The sequence below is a fragment of the Bos indicus x Bos taurus genome, chromosome 22, assembly GCF_003369695.1.
Source record: "Bos indicus x Bos taurus breed Angus x Brahman F1 hybrid chromosome 22, Bos_hybrid_MaternalHap_v2.0, whole genome shotgun sequence".
In the NCBI taxonomy this organism is placed as follows: Eukaryota; Metazoa; Chordata; class Mammalia; order Artiodactyla; family Bovidae; genus Bos; species Bos indicus x Bos taurus.
In genome coordinates this window covers 4,139,409-4,164,405 of record NC_040097.1, presented here as the reverse complement: position 1 = coordinate 4,164,405, position 24,997 = coordinate 4,139,409, and the positions used below count along the sequence as shown (strand labels likewise).

At 45.0% G+C, this 24,997-nt stretch overlaps 1 protein-coding gene across 11 annotated transcripts in view; it reads right to left on the bottom strand.

Moving 5' to 3' along the window:
- Positions 1-15,708: 15,708 nt before the first annotated feature.
- The window catches only part of LOC113880949 (peroxisome proliferator-activated receptor gamma), a 217,488-nt gene continuing 208,199 nt past the window's right edge, over positions 15,709-24,997 (bottom strand). For all 11 annotated transcript variants that reach the window (XM_027523652.1, XM_027523651.1, XM_027523654.1 and 8 more), the window contains 4 exons: positions 22,608-22,644; positions 21,716-21,827; positions 17,326-17,415; positions 15,709-16,420 (listed from right to left, as the gene is read on the bottom strand). In XM_027523652.1, the coding sequence (XP_027379453.1) occupies positions 16,361-16,420; positions 17,326-17,415; positions 21,716-21,827; positions 22,608-22,644 (299 nt within the window). In that variant the 3' untranslated portion in view covers positions 15,709-16,360. The remainder of the gene's footprint in view (positions 16,421-17,325; positions 17,416-21,715; positions 21,828-22,607; positions 22,645-24,997) is intronic.

Here is a 24,997-nt window from a genome sequence, read left to right as displayed (position 1 = left end):
TCTCCTGTACAATGTCACGAACCTCCGTCCATAGTTCATCAGGCACTCTATCTATCAGATCTAGGCCCTTAAATCTATTTCTCACTTCCACTGTATAATCATAAGGGATTTGATTTAGGTCATACCTGAATGGCCTAGTGGTTTTCCCTACTTTCTTCCATTTAAGTCTGAATTTGGCAATAAGGAGTTCATGATCTGAGCCACAGTCAGCTCCTGGTCTTGTTTTTGCTGACTGTATAGAGCTTCTCCATCTTTGGCTGCAAAGAATATAGTCAGTCTGATTTTTGTATTAACCATCTGGTGATGTCCATGTGTAGAGTCTTCTTTTGTGTTGTTGGAAGAGAGTGTTTGCTATGACTAGTGCATTTTCTTGGCAAAACTCTATTAGTCTTTGCCCTGCTTCATTCCGTATTCCAAGGCCAAATTTGTCTGTTACTCCAGGTGTTTCTTGACTTCCTACTTTTGCATTCCAGTACCCTATAATGAAAAGGACATCTTTTTTGGGTGTTAGTTCTAAAAGGTCTTGTAGGTCTTCGTAGAACCGTTCAACTTCAGCTTCTTCAGCATTACTGGTTGGGGCATAGACTTGGATTACTGTGATATTGAATGGTTTGCCTTGGAAATGAATAGAGATCATTCTGTCGCTTTTGAGATTGCATCCAAGTACTGCATTTTGGACTCTTGTTGACCATGATGGCTACTCCATTTCTTCTGAGGGATTCCTGCCTGCAGTAGTAGATATAATGGTCATCTGAGTTAAATTTACCCATTCCAGTCCATTTCAGTTCGCTGATTGCTAGAATGTTGACATTCACTCTTGCCATCTCTTGTTTGACCACTTCCAATTTGCCTTGATTCATGGACCTGACATTCCAGGCTCCTATGCAATATTGCTCTTTACAGCATTGGACCTTGCTTCTATCACCAGTCACATCCACAGCTGGGTATTCTTTTTGCTTTGGCTCCATTGCTTCATTCTTTCCGGAGTTATTTCTCCACTGATCTCCAGGAGCATAGTGGGAACCTACTGACCTGGGGAGTTTCTCTTTCAGTATCCTATCATTTTGCCTTTTCATACTGTTCATGGGGTTCTCAAGGCAAGAATACTGAAGTGGTTTGCCATTCCCTTCTCCAGTGGACCACATTCTGTCAGATCTCTCCACCATGACCCGCCCATCTTGGGTTGCCCCACAGGCATGGCTTAGTTTCATTGAGTTAGACAAGGCTGTGGTCCTAGTGTGATTAGATTGACTAGTTTTCTGTGAGTATGGTTTCAGTGTGTTTGCCCTCTGATGCTCTCTTGCAACACCTACCGTCTTACTTGGGTTTCTCTTACCTTGGGCGTGGGGTATCTCTTCATGGCTGCTCCAGCAAAGCGCAGCCATTGCTCCTTACCTTGGACAAGGGGTATCTCCTCACCAACCTTGTCCTGAAGGATCCCGGACGAGCCCCCAAGATTAAGGTTGTTGTTGAATCACGTGAAGACACCGGGATTCTTGGCCCCCAGAGGAGAAGAATTCAATCCGGGGCCAGAGACAAGGCTTGATCACTCAGAGCTCCAAAATCACTGCAGATGGTGACTGCAGCCATGAAATTAAAAGACGCTTACTCCTTGGAAGGAAAGTTATGACCAACCTAGATAGCATATTCAAAAGCAGAGACGTTACTTTGCCAACAAAGGTTCGTCTAGTCAAGGCTACGGTTTTTCCTGTGGTCATGTATGGATATGAGAGTTGGACTGTGAAGAAGGCTGATTTCTTTGGACGGAATGATGCTAAAGCTGAAACTCCAGTACTTTGGCCACCCCATGTGAAGAGTTGACTCATTGGAAAAGACTCTGATGCTGGGAGGGATTGGGGGCAGGAGGAGAAGGGGACGACAGAGGATGAGATGGCTGGATGGCATCACCGACTCGATGGACGTGAGTGTGAGTGAACTCCAGGAGTTGGTGATGGACAGGGAGGCCTGGTGTGCTGCAATCCATGGGGTCACAAAGAGTCGGACACGACTGAGTGACTGATCTGATCTGATCTGATAGCTCTGCTGTAAAGAATCTGCCTGCAGTGCAGGAGACCTGGATTTGATCCCTGGGTTGGGACGATCCCCTGAAGAAGAGAAAGGCTACCCACTCCAGTATTCTGGCCTAGAGAATTCCATGGACTGTATAGTCCCTGGGGTCACAAAGAGTCGGACACGACTGAGTGACTTTCACTTTCAAACATATTAAAGTGCTACACTGAGTATGCCAGAAAATTTGGGAAAGTCAGCAGAGGCCAGAGGACTGGAAAAGGTCAGTTTTCATTCTAATACCAAAGAAGGGCAATGCCAAAGAATGTTCCAATTACCGTACAATGTCACACGCTAGCAAAGTAATGTTCAAAATCCTCCAAGTTAGGCTTCAGCAATATGTGAACCAAGAACTTCCAGATGTACAAGCTGGATTTAGAAAAGGCAGAGGAACCAGAAGTCAAATGATCAACATTCACTGGATCATGGAGAAAGCAAGGAAGTTAAAAAAAAATCTACATTTGCTTCATTGACTACGTTAAAGTCTTTGACTGTGTGGATGACAACAAACTGTGGGAAATGCTTAAACAGATGGGAATACTTTACCTGCCTCCTGAGAAACCTGTACGCAGGTAAAGAAGCAATGGTTAGAACCAGACATGGAACAATGGACTGGTTCAAAATTGGGAAAGGAGTACGTCAAGGCTGTCTATTGTCATTCTGCTTATTTAACTTATAGGCAGAGTACATCATGTGAAACACCGGGCTGGATGAATCACAAGTTGGAATCAAGATTGTCAGGAGAAATATCAACAACCTCAGATATGCAGATACCACTCTAATGGCAGAAAGTGAAGAGGAACTTAAGAAGCCTCTTGATGAAGGTAAAAGAGGAGAGTGAAAAAGCTGACTTGAAACTCAATATTTAAAAAACTAGGATCATGGCATCTGGTCCCATCACTTCATGGCAAACAGAAGGGGAAAAAGTGGGAGCAGGGGCAGATTTTATTTTTTTGGGCTCTAAACCCACCATGGACAGTGACTGCAGCCATGAAATTCAAAGGTGCTTGCTCTCTGGAAGAAAAGCTGTAACAAACCTAGACAGCATATTAAAAAGTAGAGACATTATTTGCCAACAAAGGTCCATCTTTGGACCACAGTCAAGGCTATGGTTTTTCCAGTGGTCATGTATGGATGTGAGAGTTGGACTACAAAGAAAGCTGAGCACTGATGAATTGATGCTTTTGAACTGTGGTGTTGGAGAACACTCTTGAAAGTCCCTTGGACTGCAAGGAGATCCAACCAGTCCATCCTAAAGGAGATCAGTCCTGAATATTCAATGGAAGGACTGATGCTGAAGCTCCAAAACTTTGGCCACTTGATGCAAAGTCCTGACTCACTGGAAAATACTCTGATGCTGGGAAAGGCTGAAAGCAAAAGGAGAGGGGCAGCAGAGGATGAGATGTTTAGATAGCATCACTGACCCAATGGGCACAAATTTGGGCAAACCCTAGGAGACAGTGGAGGACAGAGGAGCCTGGTGTGCTGCAGTCCAAGGGGTCACAAAGAGTTGGACAAGACTTAGTGAATGAAAAACAAAGATATTTAGATCCCAAAGCTTGGTTCTAGAGAGGTACTGGTCAGTGCTCCAGCCCTGGCAACTTCAGTGGGAAAACATGCAGGCAGACCAACGTTTGTATTTAAATTTTCAGGACTGTTCTTTAAGAAACACAAAACTTGCTACCTAGAGAATGAGACCACCTTAAACAACCGTGCCTGCTATTCTGTGTGTTCAAGGGATCATAAAGACCTCAGCCGGGGAAGATGAGAGGAACACTGAGCTTGGAGGGTATTGCCTACCTTCCCCCTTTCTCTTCACACTGTCTCAGGACTCCGCTTCCAGGCCCAGTTCTTTACTCGATTATTAATATTAGTAATCATAACAGCTGCATTTGATGAGTGTTCATGTATGACTCCACGCCAGAGCACACACTTTCTACTCTTCCCTTTCCATCCCTAAGACCATCCTGTGAGACTGGCACTTACAGCATACCAATTGTGCAGATGAGAAGGGAAACTGACTTCCCCAAAGGCTGCTGCTGCTAAGTCGCTTCAGTCGTGTCCAACTCTGTGCGACCCCGTAGACGGCAGCCCACCAGGCTCCCCCGTCCCTGGGATTCTCCGGGCAAGAATACTGGAGTGGGTTGCCATTTCCTTCTCCAATGCATGAAAGTGAAAAGTGAAAGTGAAGTCGCTCAGTTGTGTCCGACTCTTAGCGACCTCATGGACTGCAGCCTACCAGGCTCCTCCATCCATGGGATTTTCCAGGCAAGAGTTCTGGAGTGGGGTGCCATTACATTCAGGGAGTCAGTGGCAAAACCAGGGTTCAGACCAGGTTTGATAGCAAAGCACGTGCAGTCACCTCCAGCATCCAGCTACCAGAAAGTGACCGGCAGTACGCAGGGTGACCCAGAAAACTGGGTCAGCAATTTGCCATCGTGAGGGAAGATAAAGGAGATGAGGATTCTGCTTTCACTGGCATTCAAATATGAACAGAAGAAACATACTGTGAAACAATTGAATAAGCATTGCTAAATATTAGAGACTCTAATTTCATGCTACTTTCTCTTAGTGCCGTGTGACCCTGATTTTCAAACAAAGCTTTCAAGACCCCCACTCCCTATTTTCAGGGCTGATCTGCACCCCGCAAGTGACTGGCAGCAATCAATCTCGTATTTTTACACTCGAAAGTGAAAGTCACTCAGTCATGTCCGACTCTTTGTGACCCCATGGATTATACAGTCCATGGGATTCTCCAGCCCAGAATATGGAGTGGGTAGCTGGTTCCCTTCTCCATTGGATCTTCCCAACCCAGGGATTGAACCCAGGTCTCCCGCATTGGAGGCGGATTCTTTACCAGCTGAGGCACACAGGCTACAAATCCCCTGCTCACAGAATCACAGTGTACAGGTTTTACCCCAGTAAAAGAAGTGAAGCATCAGAACAGCACCAACAGACGGCAACATGGCTGTTTTGTAGAACTGTGGACCAAAAATCTGTTGTCTCCGTGATCTTACTGGCCAAATGTGAACTGCAGGAGAGTCAGTGCTGGTGCCAACCTCGCCTCCGAATGAGTGCCAGCGGTCCCCCAGGGTCCCCCAAGTGCACTCCTCAGCAGCACAGCAGTCAGTGCGGCCCTGGGCACTCGTCTGTCCCCCTCAGTGCTCCTGGGACGACGACAGCCAGGCTCCTGTTTCCAGCAATGCCAGACCGTGCCTGAGAGTCACCAATTCTTGGGACTAAATGCACCCACACAAAGGTATTTTTCCAAAGCCTCCATAACATGCTGGATTACTCTTACAACCAGGAAAATCCAATAAATATTATAAATGGAGGTGGGGGATGGAGAGGAGAAACATTTAATTTCTTTTTAGCCTAAGTACTGTACCCAAAAGAGAAAATGAAAACCCACATTCAAGAGCATTTTTTTTCTTAAAGAGAAAATGAAAATGCTTTAACAAAAAAGGTAAAAATAAATGAAGATTGAAAAAAAAAAAGTTTATCAATAAGTAACAATGAACTTTCAGATCTGTGTACTAGGCTCAGATACTCTGGGAAACCTAACCAGGTTGAGCCTGGTCAACCTGCCTAAAATGGTGTCCTACTCACACTGGTTTAATGCTATGTATTAAACCAATATGAGTGGGAGCCGAGCATTACGTATAGTTTTTTTTTTTTTAATTTAAATTTTTTTAAAATTTTATTTTTAAACTTTACAATATTGTATTGGTTTTGCCAAATATTGAAATGAATCCGCCACAGGTATACATGTGTTCCCCATCCTGAACCCTCCTCCCTCCTCCCTCCCCATACCATCCCTCTGGGTCGTCCCAGTGCACCAGCCCCAAGCATCCAGTATCATGCATTGAACCTGGACTGGCGACTCGTTCCATATATGATATTACACGTATTTCAATGCCATTCTCCCAAATCTTCCCACCCTCTCCCTCTCCCACAGAGTCCAAAAGACTGTTCTATACATCAGTGTCTCTTTTGCTGTTCCGTACACAGGGTTATTGTTACCATCTTTCTAAATTCCATATATATGCGTTAGTATACTGTACTGGTGTTTTTCTTTCTGGCTTACTTCACTCTGTATAATAGGCTCCAGTTTCATCCACCTCATTAGAACTGATTCAAATGAATTCTTTTTAATGGCTGAGTAATACTCCATTGTGTATATGTACCACAGCTTTCTTATCCATTCATCTGCTGTTGGACATCTAGGTTGCTTCCATGTCCTGGCTATTATAAACAGTGCTGCGATGAACATTGGGGTACACGTGTCTCTTTCCCTTCTGGTTTCCTCAGTGTGTATGCCCAGCAGTCGGATTGCTGGATCATAAGGCAGTTCTATTTCCAGTTTTTAAAGGAATTTCCACACTGCTCTCCATAGTGGCTGTACTAGTAACTAGCATTCCCACCAACAGTGTAAGAGGGTTCCCTTTTCTCCACACCCTCTCCAGCATTTATTGCTTGTAGACTTTTGGACCACAGCCATTCTGACTGGCGTGAAATGGTACCTCACAGTGGTTTTGATTTGCATTTCTCTGACAATGAGTGATGTTGCGCATCTTTCCATGTGTTTGTTAGCCATCTGTATGTCTTCTTTGGAGAAATGTCTATTTAGTTCTTTGGCCCATTTTTTGATTGGGTCATTTATTTTTCTGGAATTGAGCTGTAGGAGTTGCTTGTATATTTTTGAGATTAGTTGTTTGTCAGTTGCTTCATTTGCTATTATTTTCTCCCATTCTGAAGGCTGTCTTTTCACCTTGCTTATAGTTTCCCTTGTTGTGCAGAAGCTTTTATGTTTAATTAGGTCCCATTTGTTTATTTTTGCTTTTATTTCCAATATTCTGGGAGGTGGGTCATAGAGGATCCTGCTGTGATGTATGTTGGAGAGTGTTTTGCTTATGTTCTCCTCTAGGAGTTTTATAGTTTCTGGTCTTACGTTTAGATCTTTAATCCATTTTGAGTTTATTTTTGTGTATGGTGTTAGAAAGTGTTCTAGTTTCATTCTTTTACAAGTGGTTGACCAGTTTTCCCAGCACCACTTGTTAAAGAGATTGTCTTTAATCCATTGTATATTCTTGCCTCCTTTGTCAAAGATAAGGTGTCCATATGTGCGTGGATTTATCTTTGGGCTTTCTATTTTGTTCTTGATCTATATTTCTGTCTTTGTGCAAGTATCATACTGTCTTGATGACTGTGGCTTTGTAGTAGAGCCTGAAGTCAGGTAGGTTGATTCCCCCAGTTCCATTCTTCTTTCTCAAGATCGCTTTGGCTATTCGAGGTTTTTTGTATTTCCATACAAATTGTGAAATTATTTGTTCTAGCTCTGTGAAGAATACCGTTGGTAGCTTGATAGGGATTGCATTGAATCTATAAATTGCTTTGGGTAGTATACTCATTTTCACTATATTGATTCTTCCAATCCATGAACATGGTATATTTCTCCATCTATTAGTGTCCTCTTTGATTTCTTTCACCAGTGTTTTATAGTTTTCTATATATAAGTCTTTAGTTTCTTTAGGTAGATATATTCCTAAGTATTTTATTCTTTCTGTTGCAATGGTGAATGGAATTGTTTCCTTAATTTCTCTTTCTGTTTTCTCATTTTTAGTGTATAGGAATGCAAGGGATTTCTGTGTGTTGATTTTATATCCTGCAACTTTACTATAATCATTGATTAGTTCTAGTAATTTTCTGGTGGAGTCTTTAGGGTTTTCTATGTAGAGGATCATGTCATCTGCAAATAGTGAGAGTTTTACTTCTTCTTTTCCAATTTGGATTCCTTTTATTTCTTTTTCTGCTCTGATTGCTGTGGCCAAAACTTCCAAAACTATGTTGAATAGTAATGGTGAAAGTGGGCACCCTTGTCTTGTTCCTGACTTTAGAGGGAACGCTTTCAATTTTTCACCATTGAGGATAATGTTTGCTGTGGGTTTGTCATATATAGCTTTTATTATGTTGAGGTATGTTCCTTCTATTCCTGCTTCCTGGAGAGTTTTTATCAATGGATGTTGAATTTTGTCAAAGGCTTTCTCTGCATCTATTGAGATAATCATATGGTTTTTATTTTTCAATTTGTTAATGTGGTGTATTACATTAATTGATTTGTGGATATTGAAGAATCCTTGCATCCCTGGGATAAAGCTCACTTGGTCATGGTGCATGATCTTTTTAATGTGTTGTTGGATTCTGATTGCTAAAATTTTGTTAAGGATTTTTGCATCTATGTTCATCAGTGATATTGGCCTGTAGTTTTCTTTTTTTGTGGGATCTTTGTCAGGTTTTGGTATTAGGGTGATGGTAGCCTCATAGAATGAGTTTGGAAATTTACCTTCCTCTGCAATTTTCTGGAAGAGTTTGAGTAGGATAGGTGTTAGCTCTTCTCTAAATTTTTGGTAGAATTCAGCTGTGAAGCCGTCTGGACCTGGGCTTTTGTTTGCTGGAAGATTTCTGATTACAGTTTCAATTTCCGTGCCTGTGATGGGTCTGTTAAGATTTTCTATTTCTTCCTGGTCCAGTTTTGGAAAGTTGTACTTTTCTAAGAATTTGTCCATTTATTCCACGTTGTCCATTTTATTGGCATATAATTGTTGATAGTAGTCTCTTATGATCCTTTGTATTTCTGTGTTGTCTGTTGTGATCTCTCCATTTTCATTTCTAATTTTATTGATTTGATTTTTCTCCCTTTGTTTCTTGATGAGTCTGGCTAATGGTTTGTCAATTTTATTTATCCTTTCAAAGAACCAGCTTTTGGCTTTGTTGATTTTTGCTATGGTCTCTTTTGTTTCTTTTGCATTTATTTCTGCCCTAATTTTTAAGATTTCTTTTCTTCTACTAACCCTGGGGTCTTCATTTCCTCCTTTTCTAGTTGCTTTAGGTGTAGAGTTAGGTTATTTATTTGACTTTTTTCTTGTTTATTGAGGTATGCCTGTATTGCTATGAACTTTCCCCTTAGAACTGCTTTTACAGTGTCCCACAGGTTTGGGGTTGTTGTGTTTTCATTTTCATTCGTTTCTATGCAAATTTTGATTTCTTTATTGATTTCTTCTGTGATTTGTTGGTTATTTAGCAGCGTGTTCAGCCTCCATATGTTGGAATTTTTAATAGTTTTTCTCCTGTAATTGAGATCTAATCTTACTGCACTGTGGTCAGAAAAGATGCTTGGAATGATTTCAATTTTTTTAAAATTTACCAAGGCTAGATTTATGGCCCAGGATGTGATCTATCCTGGAGAATGTGCACTTGAGAAAAAGGTGAAATTCATTGTTTTGGGATGAAATGTCCTATAGATATCAATTAGGTCTAACTGGTCTATTGTATCGTTTAAAGTTTGTGTTTCCTTGTTAATTTTCTGTTTAGTCGATCTATCCATAGGTGTGAGTGGGGTATTAAAGTCTCCCATTATTATTGTGTTATTGTTAATTTCTCCTTTCATACTTGTTAGCATTTGTCTTACATATTGCGGTGCTTCTGTGTTGGGTGCATATATAGTTATAATTATTTTATCTTCTTCTTGGATTGATCCTTTGATCAATATGTAGTGACCGTCTTTGTCTCTTTTCACAGCCTTTGTTTTAAGGTCTATTTTATCTGATATGAGTATTGCTACTCCTGCTTTCTTTTGGTCCCTATTTGCATGGAAAATCTTTTTCCAGCCCTTCACTTTCAGTCTGTATGTGTCCCCCGTTTTGAGGTGGGTCTCCTGTAGACAGCATATGCAGGGGGTTTTGTTTTTGTATCCATTCAGCCAGTCTTTGTCTTTTGTTTGGGGCATTCAACCCATTTATGTTTAAGGTAATTATTGATAAGTATGATCCCGTTGCCATTTACTTTATTGTTTTGGGTTCGAATTTATACACCATTTTTGTGTTTCCTGTCTAGAGAATATCCTTTAGTATTTGTTGGAGAGCTGGTTTGGTGGTGCTGAATTCTCTCAGCTTTTGCTTGTCTGTAAAGCTTTGGATTTCTCCTTCATATTTGAGTGAGATCCTTGCTGGGTACAATAATCTGGGCTGTAGGTTATTTTCTTTCATCACTTTAAGTATGTCTTGGCATTCCCTCCTGGCTTGAAGAGTTTCTATTGAAAGATCAGCTGTTAGCCTAATGGGAATTCCCTTGTGTGTTATTTGTTGTTTTTCCCTTACTGCTTTTAATATTTGTTCTTTGTGTTTGATCTTTGTTAATTTGATTAATAGGTGTCTTGGGGTGTTTCGCGCCTTGGGTTTATCCTGTTTGGGACTCTCTGGGTTTCTTGGACTTGAGTGATTATTTCCTTCCCCATTTTAGGGAAGTTTTCAACTATTATCCCCTCAAGTATTTTCTCATGGTCTTTCTTTTTGTCTTCTTCTTCTGGGACCCCTATGATTCGAATGTTGTAGCGTTTAATATTGTCCTGGAGGTCTCTGAGATTGTCCTCATTTCTTTTAATTCGTTTTTCTTTTTTTCTTTCTGATTCATTTATTTCTACCATTCTATCTTCTAGTTCACTAATCCTATCTTCTGCCTCTGTTATTCTACTATTTGTTGCCTCCAGAGTGTTTTTGATTTCATTTATTGCATTATTCATTATATATTGACTCTTTTTTTATTTCTTCTAGGTCCTTGTTAACCCTTTCTTGCATTTTCTCAATCCTTGTCTCCAGGCTATTTATCTGTGATTCCATTTTGATTTCAAGATTTTGGATCAATTTCACTTATCATTATTTGGAATTCTTTATCAGGTAGATTCCCTATCTCTTCCTCTTTTGTTTGGTTTGGTGGGCATTTATCCTGTTTCTTTATCTGCTGGGTATTCCTCTGTTTCTTCATCTTGTTTAAATTGCTGAGTTTGGGGTGTCCTTTCTGTATTCTGGCAGTTTGTGGAGTTCTCTTTATTGTGGCGTTTCCTCACTGTGTGTGGGTTTGTACAGGTGGCTTGTCAAGGTTTCTTGGTTAGGGAAGCTTGTATCAGTGTTCTGGTGGGTGGAGCTGGATTTCTTCTCTCTGGAGTGCAATGAAGTGTCCAGTAATGAGTTATGAGATGTCTATGGTTTTGGGGTGACTTTGGGCAGCCTGTATCTTGGCGCTCAGGGCTGTGTTCCTGTGTTGCTGGAGAATTTGCTTGGTATGTCTTGCCCTGGAACTTGTTGGCCCTTGTGTGGTGCTTGGTTTCAGTGTAGGTATGGACGCGTTTGATGAGCTCCTGTCAATTAATGATCCCTGGAGTCAGGAGTTCCCTGGAGTCAGGGTTTGGACTTAAGCCTCCTGCTTCCAGTTATCAGTCTTATTTTTACAGTAGCTTCAAAACTTCTCCTTCTATACAGCACCATTGATAAAACATCACAGGGTTTTAATCTATTGCCTGTAGCTTCCAAGGTGGTTCCCTCTGTTATAGCTTCTTCTGTTTGCTGGTCTCTTCAGTGTCTGGTTTCTGCCCTGACACAAAGGGGACGGTGGTGGACACTTTTTTTTTTTTTTTAGGCTCACTTGTTCAGTCGCGCTGTGGGGAGGGAGGGACGCTGCAAACAAATAACACTGGCGTGTGCTCGCAGTGCCTCAGCCACACTGGGTCTGCCCCCGCTCATGGCACGTGTAGCCTCCTTGCCCACACTGCTCAGGCTCTAGGTTGCATCGCCGGGAACCATCCATGGCTGGCCCTGGGCTGCTTGCACCTCCCAGGTCCGAGCAGCTCAGGTGATGAGGTGTTTGGCGCGCGCGATTGCTGCGACTTATCACCTCCCTGCTGCTTGGTTATCTAGGTGTACAACCGGCACACCTTCTCAGGCGGATGTTGATTGTCTAGACCCCCAAGAAGTTTTAGTTAGCAAAAAAGCCTGCTGACAGTTTTATAGATAATGTCTCTCTGGGGCTGCGATTGCCCCCTTCCGGCTCTGGCTGCCTGTCACCGGCAGGGGGTGGGGGGGTGGGGGTGGGGTGGGGGGATGGTCTGCAACTGGCTATCTCTGTTCAGTCCTTTGTTCCGTGTGTGGGCCTGGCGGTGTCTTAGGTTAGGGCTGGCTTTTCGCGTGGTAGATATCCCAGAGTCTGGTTTGCTAGCCCAAATTATTTCACTCAGATAGCGCTCGGGGTATTCAGGCCAGATCCTTACCCTAAGCGATGCAGCCCGTGCCATGCCTCCCTGCCCAGCTCCTGCTTGCTAGTGGCGTGTGCAGGTGTCTGCGCTGCTTCTCCGCTGGGGGAGTTACCGTAGGGCTCCCAATCTGCAGGTTTTAATTGTTTGTTTATTTTTCCTCCCTGTTATGTTGCCCTCTGTGCTTCCAAGGCTTGGCACATATTCGGTAGTGAGAAGGTTTCCTGGTGTTTGGAAACTTCTCTCTTTTTAAGACTCCCTTCCCGGGACGGAACTCCACCCCTCCCTCTTTTGTCCTTTTTTTGTCTTTTATATTTTTTCCTACCTCCTTTCGAAGACTTGGGTTGCTTTTCTGGGTGCCTGATGTCCTCTGCCGGCATTCAGAAGTTGTTTTGTGGAATTTACTCGGCGTTTAAATGTTCTTTTGATGAATTTGTGGGGGAGAAAGTGTTCTCCCCGTCCTACTCCTCCGCCATCTTAGCTCCTCTTTTTTTTTTTTTTTTTTTTTTAAGAGAACTGAATCTCTTTATGAGGGAACTCTAGGACAGGGATGGCAAAGATGCCATCATTTTCCCTCACAGTCTGGAGCTGAGATGAGGAAAGGCCAGCTTCTAGAACTGCAGCTAAGAGGATCACCTATGGTAACCATCATCAACAAGTATTATCACAGCCGTCACGGATGGGGTGCACTGTGGCTCTACAGATGCGGCTACTCCCCCACCCCCAAATGAACCCTCACAGCTGCAAAGCACTGAAGGGTGTTGCAGGCCAGGCGCTGAGCTCAAGAACCTGGCACAGATCGACCTACCGCATCCTCCAGCAACCTGCTGGGGTCAGTGACATCATTCTTGTTTTTGGCCACGGTGTACGGCTTCTGCAGGATCTTAGTTCCCCGAGCAGGGACTGAACCTGGGCCCACAATAGTGAAAGCACCAAGTCCTAACCACGGAACTGCCAGGGAATTCCCAGTAACATTGTATCATTATTCTTACTTTCTTTCACTGAGGTGAGATTCACATCATGTTAATGATATTTAACTTTTATTTTTATGTAAAATACAAAGATATAAAAACTCTGAACAATTTAATGGCATTTAGTAGAATCCCAGGGACGGGGGAGCCTGGTGGGCTGACGTCTAGGGGGTCACACAGAGTTGGACACGACTGAAGCGACTTAGCAGCAGCAGCAGCAGCAGCAGCAGCAGCAGCAGCAGCACATTCAGTGTCGTACAACCAGCAGCTCTATCTGGTTCTAGAACATTTCATCACCCCGAAAGGAGAGTCCGTACCCACTAACCAGTTCCTCCCCATCCCTCCCTCGCTGAAGGCTCTGGTGACCACACCAATCTGAGTTCTGTATGGATGTATGTACTTGTGTTTATGACTGCAATCACACAGTATGTGACCTTTCGTGTCGGCTTCTCACTTGGCATAATGTTTCTGAGGTCCATCTGTGTTGGAGCACGGGTCCGTATCCATTCCTTTTTGTGGCTGAACAGTCTGTTCCACTGTGTGTGTATGCTGGTAACACTAATCCCTCTTAACATATGAAGAAACCAAAGTTAGGGTCTCACAGTCAGTAAGTGGTCGAGTTGGACGCAAACCAGTCAGCATGATGCCGCTGAGCCCGTTCTGGCTCAGAGGGCGAGTTAGAAAAGCGACGCGGAGTGAGGATCTGGTGACAGACTTTGGTTTTTAAGCTATCCTGGAAGGCCTGCGAGATTTAAGAAGCATGTGAGTCTGATGCTTTGAAGGCCGGGTGGGCAGGCTGCAGTGGCAAACCCCAGAAACTGCTGAAGGTGGTTGTATCACAGAGCCAACTTCCTATCTTGATGAAACTCAACTTAAAAAAAAAAAAAAAAAAAGTCACAGCATATGTATGCTCAGTTGCATCCAACTCTTTGAGACCCCATAGACTGTAGCCTGCCAGACTCCTCTATGGGATTCTCCAGGCAAGAATACTGGAGTGGGTTGCCATTTCCTACTCCAAACAAATGCCATCTTGTACATTTATTTCAGAAGGTAAGAAAGAGGCGTTAGGTCTAACGCTTCCACAGGTAAGCTGATCCTGCTTTCAGCTGGAGACTTTGAGGGTGATGTAAACCAAAACCTCGGCTGGTGTATCTCCCTCAGGGCTGTCTCTAACCTCAGCTGGTGTATCTCCCCCAGGGCGGTCTCTAACCTCAGCTGGCGTAACTCCTCCAGGACTGTCTCTAACCTCGGCTGGCATATCTCCCCCAGGGCTGTCTCTAACCTCAGCTGGTGTGTCTACTCCAGGGCCGTCTCTAACCTCGGCTGGCGTGTCTCCTCCAGGGCTATGTCTAACCTCGGCTGGTGGATCTACTCCAGGGCTGTGTCTAACCTCAGCTGGTGGATCTACTCCAGGGCTGTCTCTGACCTCAGCTGGTGGATCTACTCCAGGGCTGTGTCAAACCTCGGCTGGTGGATCTACTCCAGGGCTGTCTCTGACCTCAGCTGGTGGATCTACTCCAGGGCTGTCTCTGACCTCGGCTGGTGGATCTACTCCAGGGCTGTCTCTGACCTTGGCTGGTGGATCTTCCTCTGATGCTCAGAGTGCACGGCTGGTTTCCCAGTGTTCAAACCATATACAATGGTGCAGAATCGTTCCCTCAAGGCTTGCAGGCATCCTTCCGGAGCTTTCAGTTACAAGTCATAACTGTGGTCCTCACGCTTTCCTACACCTTTTCTGGAGCCTTTATTCCAAGGAGTCACCACAATCTTCGAGGCTATTAACTGATGACACAGTATCTGGAGAGCTGAGAGGGGGATGATCCTCTGGTGAAGGATTCATGACGACAAGAGTGTCTACCATTAAGGCATTCAATGCCCTGATTAGGCTTGGAAAGAAACGGCCTCATGAAGGATAAACCAAATAGGAAGGAGACGGCTCTGGAAATTTTTTTGCTGACTTGTCAAGGTTTCGAGAAAGTGATGATTCAAAGCCAAGTCTATGTCTAAGAGAGCCTGGAGTAAGCAAGGTGGATGATAAAAATGCTGACCAACTTGTCCTGTTACTAATTAAGAACAAAGAGTGCTTTCACACTGGGCACTACTGGTCTGAAGTGGGGAGGGGGTGAACAGAGCTCCATCATCTGGACGCCAAATCTGGAAGACGCAGACTTAACCATCTGGCTTCGAGAGTAGGATCAGGAGCAGAAGAGAAGCAGCGTGTGGCACACACAGCCTCAAGCAGAACTTCAGTCATCAGGAGCTCCAACACCGAGGTAAGAGGAATGCAAACAGGCCTGCTTTGGTTTTCCCATCTCATGGCTTCCAGAGATGGTTCTTAACTGTCTGCTTCCAGGGTAGTCAGTGCCAAGGAGAAGCCTTCCCACCAGGGGCGTGGATCTGGGTACTGAATCTCAGACACTGCTCACTGGCCCTGCCCACTCATCCCGACTCACTCCTGGCCCTCAGGTAACACTCTTCATTGTCATCTACACAATTATGTTTTCCTTTCCTTTTTTTAAACAACGTAATTTTACTTACTTCGTCTAGTGTGTTTTATGAAATATTAATCACACTCACCAAACACCTCGATTCATTTTTCTCACCACATATTTTTATTTCGTAACAAGTTGGGTGAAGCAATATACAACTCTCCTCTAGCCCATACTGCTGTGTGCTCTATACAACACGCCCGCCCATGAGGTCACTGAAAAATAACGAGGTAACTTGTTTTAAAATTCTTCTTATGACACAGCAATCCTTGGAAGACAGTACATGGAATTTTCCGTGTTGGGGTAACTGGCTGAAGTTCCTGGAGAGCTGAGACCTGTTCAGAGCACCCTCCTCCAGGACAGACTTGATGTGGGTAACAAGAGGCAGGTGCACAGGGCTGAGCCGCCTGCTGTGAAACCACCGTTTCAGGTAAAATCAGAGACTAATGGAAGTTCCCTGCTGCTGGGAGAGTCCGCCTCCCAGAACCGCTGAGGTGCCAGGGCGAGAGGCTGGGGGTCGGTGAGCGAGCAATCCAAGGACAGAACCTGTGGTCCCTGCACAGGGCCAATTTCCTCCGTGAGTTGTAACTTTTAAAATACTAACACTCTCTGGTGCTGGGAGCGCCATGCCCTTTACAACTTTTACATTAAGGGCGATCACCACGAAAGGACTTTTTACCTTGCCTGAATTTGGTTTATGCGGGAAGCTCAGTGGTATCTGCCAGTGAGATTAGAAACCTGAGGCTGAATTGTTAAAGTTCGTCCTGGTCACTCCTCTCCCGTGAAGAGACCCAGCGGCTGAGAATCACCTCCTGGAACCAATCCAAACACAAAGGTGGCTGAATTTTGGAAGCAGAAATACACGAACACGCTAGACACACGGCATCACAGGGATGTTTCACAGCTGCCTGTCTGTACAGGGACGGTACCTGCTCCTGTTTCTTTCAACTAAACGTGGGAGGAACGTGAATGTGGCAAACCCAGCGTGGAAACAACACCTACGGGCAGCACCCTGGGATTCTAAGAGCTCCCCTGGCCGCAGCGGTAGCTGTTTGGCAGCACATTTCAGGAACAGGGAGCGCTGGTGTGAACCCAACGTCTGACACAAAACTGGGTCCGTGACGGCTCTGGTGTGTCTGGGTCAGCACAGAGAAGGGACTCCAGGGGCTGGAGTGGTATTTACTGAAAAGCTAACCCTGTGGACACAGTAAGGACAAACAGCCGGATGAGGCCCTGGAGACAGACTCCGCAGGCCTCCAGCAGGGCGTGGGGGGCAGGAACAAGGAGGGACAGAAATATTAACCAAGATTGGGCCACTGGAGGGTGGACTGGCAGCCCCAGCAGAGAAACACCCTCCAGGAAGATAGGGGAGCCTCAGCCTGGCCCAGGCCCCAGAGCCAACCAGAAGTTCAGTGGGGCAGCAAGCTGTCCGTGACCCATGTCTTAGGGATTGAGCACCAGGAGAGGCCAGGCTGGCCCCAGGCCAGCAGTGCAGGTGGTTCTGGCTGAGCGCTGGGGACAGAAACCAGAGGGCATCGAGGCTGCAGGGCCACGGGATTGAGGGGGAGCGAGGCTGGGTTCAGCAGGGAAGAGTCTCGGAGGGCGGAGGGGAGGCGCTGATCCTGTCCTGTCTGGGGCCCACACCTTCCAGAGGACAGACACAGCGCGACGGGCAGAGCCTTCCAGATAACATCAACTTGGCTCCGAGTTCACTTACTTGAACTTTAATTTGTTTCATACATTCGGGTGACTCCATGTCCTTGTCAGTCATGGTGGAGGGTTTAATCAAATAGCACAGCATAAGTTCCTAAGGAGACAAGGAAATACAAACTCCGTACTGCACCAAACAGAAATACAAACCCGAGTGCGTGTGCAAGAAACGTGGGCCCCCTCCACCCCGTCACAACTCACAAGCATGTCCGTTTCCCCGCAGGAATATAACCGGGCATTCTAAACTGAAGATTTGCCATCTGGTCATCACTGACACGGCAGGCGAATGCAAACACAGCACATACAGTGACCACAGACACAGCGTTTAAAGTGCTCAACACTGCAGTCAGCACAGACCCCTAATTCTACAGGACAAAGCTACTTTCAAAGGCTAAAGCCTCAGCAGCTTAGCCTGCACACAGGCAGCTGCCGTGGGCTCCCGCTGGCCCTTCCCCCAGGGCTGCCCGTTCCTCCAGCAGCGGGACAGGGAACTTGGAACTACTTACAGAGGACACTGCAAGTTCATTGCTTGTAGTCCTGGTACAGGGTGAACCGTCCCTCCTACCCTGCCGGGAGTGGGATGGAAGCGAACACAAGCCGGGAGCTCACGGGGCCCTGGATTTGAATCCCGGTTCCACACACGAGCTGCGTGAGCACGGGTTTATCACCAGACCTCCCTAACACTGACTCCTCACCCTTTGGATAACAACAGGGTGGTGAGAGAAGACATAAGGTGTTCAGTTAGTTCAGTCGCTCAGTCGTGTCCAACTCTTTGTGACCCTGTGGACTGCAGCATGCCAGGCCTCCCTGTCCATCACCAACTCCCTGAGTTTACCCAAACTCATATCCATCGAGTCAGTGATGCCATCCAACCATCTCATCCTCTGTCGTTCCCTTCTCCTCCTGCCCTCAATCTTTCCCAGCATCAGGGTCTTTTCAAATGAGTCAGCTCTTCGCATCAGGTGGCCAAAGTATTGGAGCTTGAGCTTCAATATCATTCATTCCAATGAACACTGAAGACTGATCTCCTTTAGGATGGACTGGTTGGATCTCCTGGTAGTTCAAGGGACTCTCAAAAGTCTTCTCCAACACCACACTTCAATAGCATCAATTCTTCAGCACTCGGCTTTCTTTACAGTCCAACTCTCACATCCATACATGACTAATGGAAAAACCATAGCCTTGACTAGACAGACCTCTGTTGGCAAAGTAATGTCTCTGCTTTTTAATACACTGTCAAGGTTGGTCATAACTTTCCTTCCAAGGAGTGAGCGTCTTTTAATTTCATGGCTGTAATCACCATCTGCAGTGATTTTGGAGCCCAGGAAAATAAAGTCTGCCACTGTTTCCCCATCTATTTGCCATGAAATGATGGGACTGGATGCCATGATCTTCGTTTTCTGAATGTTGAGCCTTAAGCCAACTTTTTCACTCTCCTCATTCACTTTCATCAAGAGGCTCTTTAGTTCTTCTTCACTTTCTGCCATAAGGGTGGTGTCATCTGCATATCTGAGGTTGTTGATATTTCTCCCTGCAATCTTGATTCCAGCTTGTGCTTCATCCAGCCCAGTGTTTCTCATGATGTACTCTGCATATAAGTTAAATAAGCAGGGTGACAATATACAGCCTTGATGTACTCCTTTTCCTATCTGGAACCAGTCTGTTGTTCATGTCCAGTTCTAACTGTTGCTTCCTGACCTGCATAGAGGTTTCTCAGGAGGCAGGTCAGGTGGTCTGGTATTCCCATCTCTTTCAGAATTTTCCACAGTTTATTGTGATCCACACAGTCATAGGCTTTGGCATAGTCAATAAAGCAGAAATACATGTTTTTCTGGAACTCTCTTGCTTTTTTGATGATCCAACAGATGTTGGCAATTTGATCTCTGGTTCCTCTGCCTTTTCTAAAACCAGCTTGAACATCAGGAAGTTCACAGTTCGTGTATTGCTGAAGCCTGGCTTGGAGAATTTTGAGCATTACTTTACTAGCGTGTGAGATGAGTACAATTGAGGGGTAGTTTGAGCGTTCTTTGGCATTGCCTTTCTTTGGGATTGGAATAAAAACTGACATTTTCCAGTCCTGTGGCTACTGCTGAGTTTTCCAAATTTGCTGGCATAGTGAGTGCGGCACTTTCACAGCATCATCTTTTAGGATTTGAAATAGCTCAACTGGAATTCCATAACCTCTCCTAGCTTTGAACATAGTGATGCTTTTAAGGCCCACTTGACTTCACATTCCAGGATGTCTGGCTCTAGGTGAGTGATCACATCATCGTGATTATCTGAGTCGTGAAGATCTATTTTGTACAGATCTTCTCTGTATTCTTGCCACCTCTTCTTAATATCTTCTGCTTCTGTTAGGTCCATACCATTTCTGTCCTTTATTGAGCCCGTCTTTGCATGAAATATTCCCTTGGTATCTCTAATTTTCTTGAAGAGATCTCTAGTCTTTTCCATTCTATTGTTTTCCTCTATTTCTTTGCACTGATCACTGAGGAAGGCTTTCTTATCTCTCCTTGCTATTCTTTGGAACTCTGCATTCAAATGGGTATAGTTTTCCTTTTCTCCTTTGCTTTTCGCTTCCCTTCTTTTCACAGCTATTTGTAAGGCCTCCCCAGACAGCCATTTTGTTTTTTTGCTTTTCCTTTTCTTGGGGATGGTCTTGATCCCTGTCTCCTGTACAATGTCATGAACCTCCGTCCATAGTTCATCAGGCACTCTGTCTATCAGATCTAGTCCCTTAAATCTATTTCTCACTTCCACTGTATAATCGTAAGGGATTTGATTTAGGTCATACCTGAATGGCCTAGTGGTTTTCCCTACTTTCTTCAATTTAAGCCTGCATTTTGGGATAATGAACTGATTATCTGAGCCACAGTCAGCTTCTGGTCTTGTTTTCACTGACTGTATAGAGCATCTCCGTCTTTGGCTGCAAAGAATATAATTAATCTGATTTCGGTGTTGACCATCTGGTGATGTCCATGTGTAGAATCTTCTCTTGTGTTGTTGGAAGAAGGTGTTTGCTATGACCAGTGCGTTCTTTGCCCTGCTTCATTCTGTACTAAAAGGCCAAATTTGCCTGTTACTCCAGGTGTTTCTTGACTTCTTACTTTTGCATTTCAGTTCCCTATAATGAAAAGGATATCTTTTTTGGGTATTAGTTCTAGGAGGTCTTGTAGGTCTTCATAGAACCATTCAACTTCAGCCTCTTCAGCATTACTGGTTGGGGCATAGACTTGGATTACCGTGATAGTGAATGGTTTGCCTTGGAAATGAACAGAGATCATTCTGTCGTTTTTGAGACTGCATCCAAGTGCTGCATTTCAGACTCTTCTGTTGACTATGAGGGCTACTCCATTTCTTCTATGGGATTCTTGCCCACAGTCGTAGATATAATGGTCATCTGAGTTAAATTCACACATTCCACTCCATTTTAGTTCACTGATTCCTAAAATGTCGACATTCACTCTTACCATTTCCTGTTTGACTATTTTCAATTTGCCTTGATTCATGGACCTGACATTCCAGGTTCCTATGCGATATTGCTCTTTACAGCACTGGACCTTGCTTCTATGACTAGTAACATCCACAACTGGGTGTTGTTTTTGCTTTGGCTCCATCTCTGCATTCTTTCTGGATTTATTTCCCCACTGATCTCCAGTAGCGTATTGGGCACCTACTGACCTGGGGAGTTCACCTTTCAGTGTCATATCTTTATGCCTTTTCATACTGTTTATGGGGTTCTCAAGGCAAGACTACTGAAGTGGTTTGCCATTGCCTTCTCTAGTGGACCACATTTTGTCAGAATTCTCCATCATGACCTGTCCATCTTGGGTGACCCTACACGGCATCGCTCACACTTTCATTGAGTTAGACAAGGCTGTGGTCCATGTGATCAGGTTGGCTAGTTTCCTATGATTGTGGTTTCAGTCTGTCTGCCCTCTGATGGAGAAGGATAAGAGGCTTATGGAAGCTCCCTGATGGGAGAGACTGACTGAGGGGGAAACTGGGTCTTATTCTTATGGGTGGGGTCATCAGAGGTGTTCAGTGATAAGTATTAATTCCCTTTCTTTCTCTGAGAGACCTGCTACCTGTGGAAACAAACGTGTCCATGTTTTCTGAGTCATCTGTGAATGTGTGTGGCTGGATTCTGAGCACGTGCTGGTGGGTCCTGCCCCCGGGAAGGAAGGCAAGGCTCGCTGACACCCATGCCCATGGGGAACCTCGGGGCTCAGTCCCTGGATTGGGGCAGAGGGGAGGGCATGAGAGGAGGGCCAGCTTCTAGAGCTCCGCTGGCACAAATGCTTGCAGTGCCCACAGATGACTTCCATGCTTCCGAAACATTTAATATGAAGATCCAACCGTTTAAGTGACATGTGACCCAAAGCTGATGCTGTTACCTTGGAGACACTGACTGACACTCTGCTCAAGGCAGCCAGGGACCTCCAGCTGAGAGGTCTGCGAGGAGCACCCTGGAAACGGTCGTCCACCAGCTCCACGATGACGGAGTAACTGGAAAACACGGTAGGCGCATTCCAGAAATGAAAAGCATGATGGCAACCCATTTAAAAAGAACTCTGTCCTACCAAGAACGACAATGCAGAAGACAGAAGCATACATCATCTGGTCCTGAATTCCCCTAAACTACGCCTGGGAAAAATATTTTAATGAAAAACTCATACTTTACATCACAGACAGTCAGCCTGATTTCAGCAATTACAGGAAAGGAACAGGAATCTCTCTCTCAACATGAAAGCTGTGAATTCACTCACCTGTTTAGATACTAACATTCACTGATATGAAGATGAACAATTACTCTATATTAGTAACTATACAGATTAACTCAATGTGTACTATCCTGACCTATTTGTTTTATAGTGTAAGGACATTAATGTACAAGGTACAGACATATAGTATTGATTCCTATTAGACCAGAGGAATTTGACTCCTATTAGGCCAGGAGGAATCGTGTGCCTCTGAAAATTAAACTGGAGCTCAGAAATTTCCTCCTGTCCCTTTAAGTCATCACCTTATTTAAAAATCACCCCACTAAATCAGGAGCTTGGGATGAACACACACCCACTGCTCTGTATAAGACAGATAATGAACACGGACCTAGTGTATAGCACAGGGAATTCTACTCAATATTCTGTGATAACCTATACGAAAAAAGAATCTAAAAAGTAAAGAATATATGTGTACGCGTATCAATCGCTTTGCTGTACACCTGAAACCCACACAACATTGTAAATCAACTGCACTCCAACAGAAAAAAAAAAAATCACTCCAAACCTTGCATGGTAAAACGGAGGGCCTTTTCGATACAGCACTGCAAAGGAAAAAGAAAATGCATGACCACTCGAAATCAAACTCTCATTTTATTACTTGATGAAGTGCTTTCTATCCTCAAAGGGACATGAATACCCAGTGCTCCGCACGTGGGTGATCTGCAGCACTCCCTCTGGTCTAGTTTCAAAACCCAAACTGTTTTTTCCCTGGAACAGAATGCAATTAGCAAAGCAAATCTGTTGTCGAGACCCTAATGCCCTCGTCCCACCCACACCCCACAAATGAACTCCAAATTCAAGCAAGATAGGGCGCAGCCATCTGCCTACCAAACCCGTCTGCTCCTTTTCCTGACATGGGCATCATGGGCCCTTCTGGGCTGGCCCTGAAGCCCTCGCAGACACCAAGCCTGTGCCTGTCACTTTCTGAAGCCGCGTGAAGCCCGTGGGGCCACATGAAGAAGCCAGGCTCCTGCAGCCCCTTTGGGAGTTGGTCCAACCACCATCTGGATACCAGCTTTGGATTTCACAGAAACAGAATTAACTTCAAGTGCTCGCTAAGCCCCTGAAATCTGGGGCAACCATAGCTGCAGGCACTACCTTAACTAACACAATTATATCCATGAGCTCTTGGAAAAACCAAGGCAGAAAAGTTTTGTTCCCTTGAGGAACTGATAGAACTTTTCCTTCTGGGCCACATCGATCCTGTAGTTAATCACGTTTCCATTTGGCTCCAGCACCATGAGGTCAGAATGGGTGAAAGACCCTACTGATGATACAGCAACCCTCCACCTCTACTTCTCATGGTTGTATTTCCTTATTATGAACAGAATTCTGATTTAAATCATATTTAAATTATTTGGCAAGTCAGCTCAAATTCACTGGGTAAGGGTCCAAACGGAAGTTAATGTCTAAACACCCATTTCTCAACTTCTGGGCTGTGGTGCAGTGGAAGGAGACCCCCTACTAGGATGAGGCTGAATTCGGGGCTCTGCTTCGTTCAGACCTCTGCCACTCCCAGTTGTGGGGCTCTAAGCATGTCATTAACTTCTCTGAGGCTCGGTCCCCGAAGCCATAAAATGAAGACATGAAGGGAAATTAAGATCTCTTTCAGTTCTCAAATGCCATTATCTCTGATCAGTTACACACCCTTCATGGATGAGACTCAACTGGAAGATGACACAGCTTGAAAGAAAGTCTGACCCCCTACTTCGGGCCCTTCGGATGTCTGACTACGATGGAGGTACACCTCAAGGGTTAGAAGCACGAACACAGCATCAATCAGACCCCTGTTCAAGGTTCAGCAGTGCCGAGACCACACAATGACACCCATGTTCCAATCTCCTTATGGGAATCGGGGAAAGTAATGTAGGTGGAGGTGCTTGAAAAGTTACCTGTGATAACAGTCATTACCATAGTAACAGTGCATCCAGAGCAAAAAAGGGAAAGAGTTTTACAGAAAGGCCTCCAAGTAGAAAAGATGAAAACTTCAGAAGTCTAAGGGATACTGGGTATTTAAAATAAAGTCTGAAGGAACACAGAGAAGAGAGGATGCGACGTGTGGAATGAACGGTGGAGGGCAATAACTGGTGAAAATGGTGACAAGGACAATAATTAATTCGGGGCACCACTGTAACTACCGGGGTACCAGATACTCAGTCTCACTCTATAAACACTTGTGAACTACAAAAGGGAAAATGTAGACGTCTGACAACAACCAGCTTAGCAAACAAGCGGCTTCACCAGCAGCAGGACAACCTGACACCATCCACTCCTGGACATGGCCCCTAAGGACACACATCACCTGTGCCGGCTGAAAACTGGTGAGCCTGAGCCTAACCCCTAACCACGAGGAAGTGATCAGACCTACCCAGACTGTGGGACATCCTACAGGACTTCACGAGTCGAAGTCACAGAAAACCAGCAGGTGGAGGGGCTCTTAGATGAAGAGAGACTGAAGAGACTGCAGTGCTGGTTGAATGGTGGCCCCCAAAGACACGTCTGCATCCCAATCCCGTGAATGTGATCGTGTTGGGAAGAAGGAACTTTGCAGAGACTGAGCGACACAGCCACTTGCCAAGGAACGCCTGGCGCCACCGGAACCTGGATGAGGGGAGGGGCGGAGGGGGCGTGGCCCCGCCCACACCGCGGTTTGAGGCTCCTGGCCTCCGGACCTTCTGCGGCTTTATGGGCCCCGGTTTGTGGTCATTTCTTATGGCCTCCCTAGGAAACTATAAGATGGATAAGTGCTCCGTGTGATAAATGAACCTCGAGTGCAGCCTGTCAAAAAAAAAAAATTAGAACCCAAACAGTCACAGAAAACACTGTGGGGACAAGCGGGAAACTGAAAAGACGGACTGAATACTTAGATGATGCTAATGAATAACTCCAATTTCC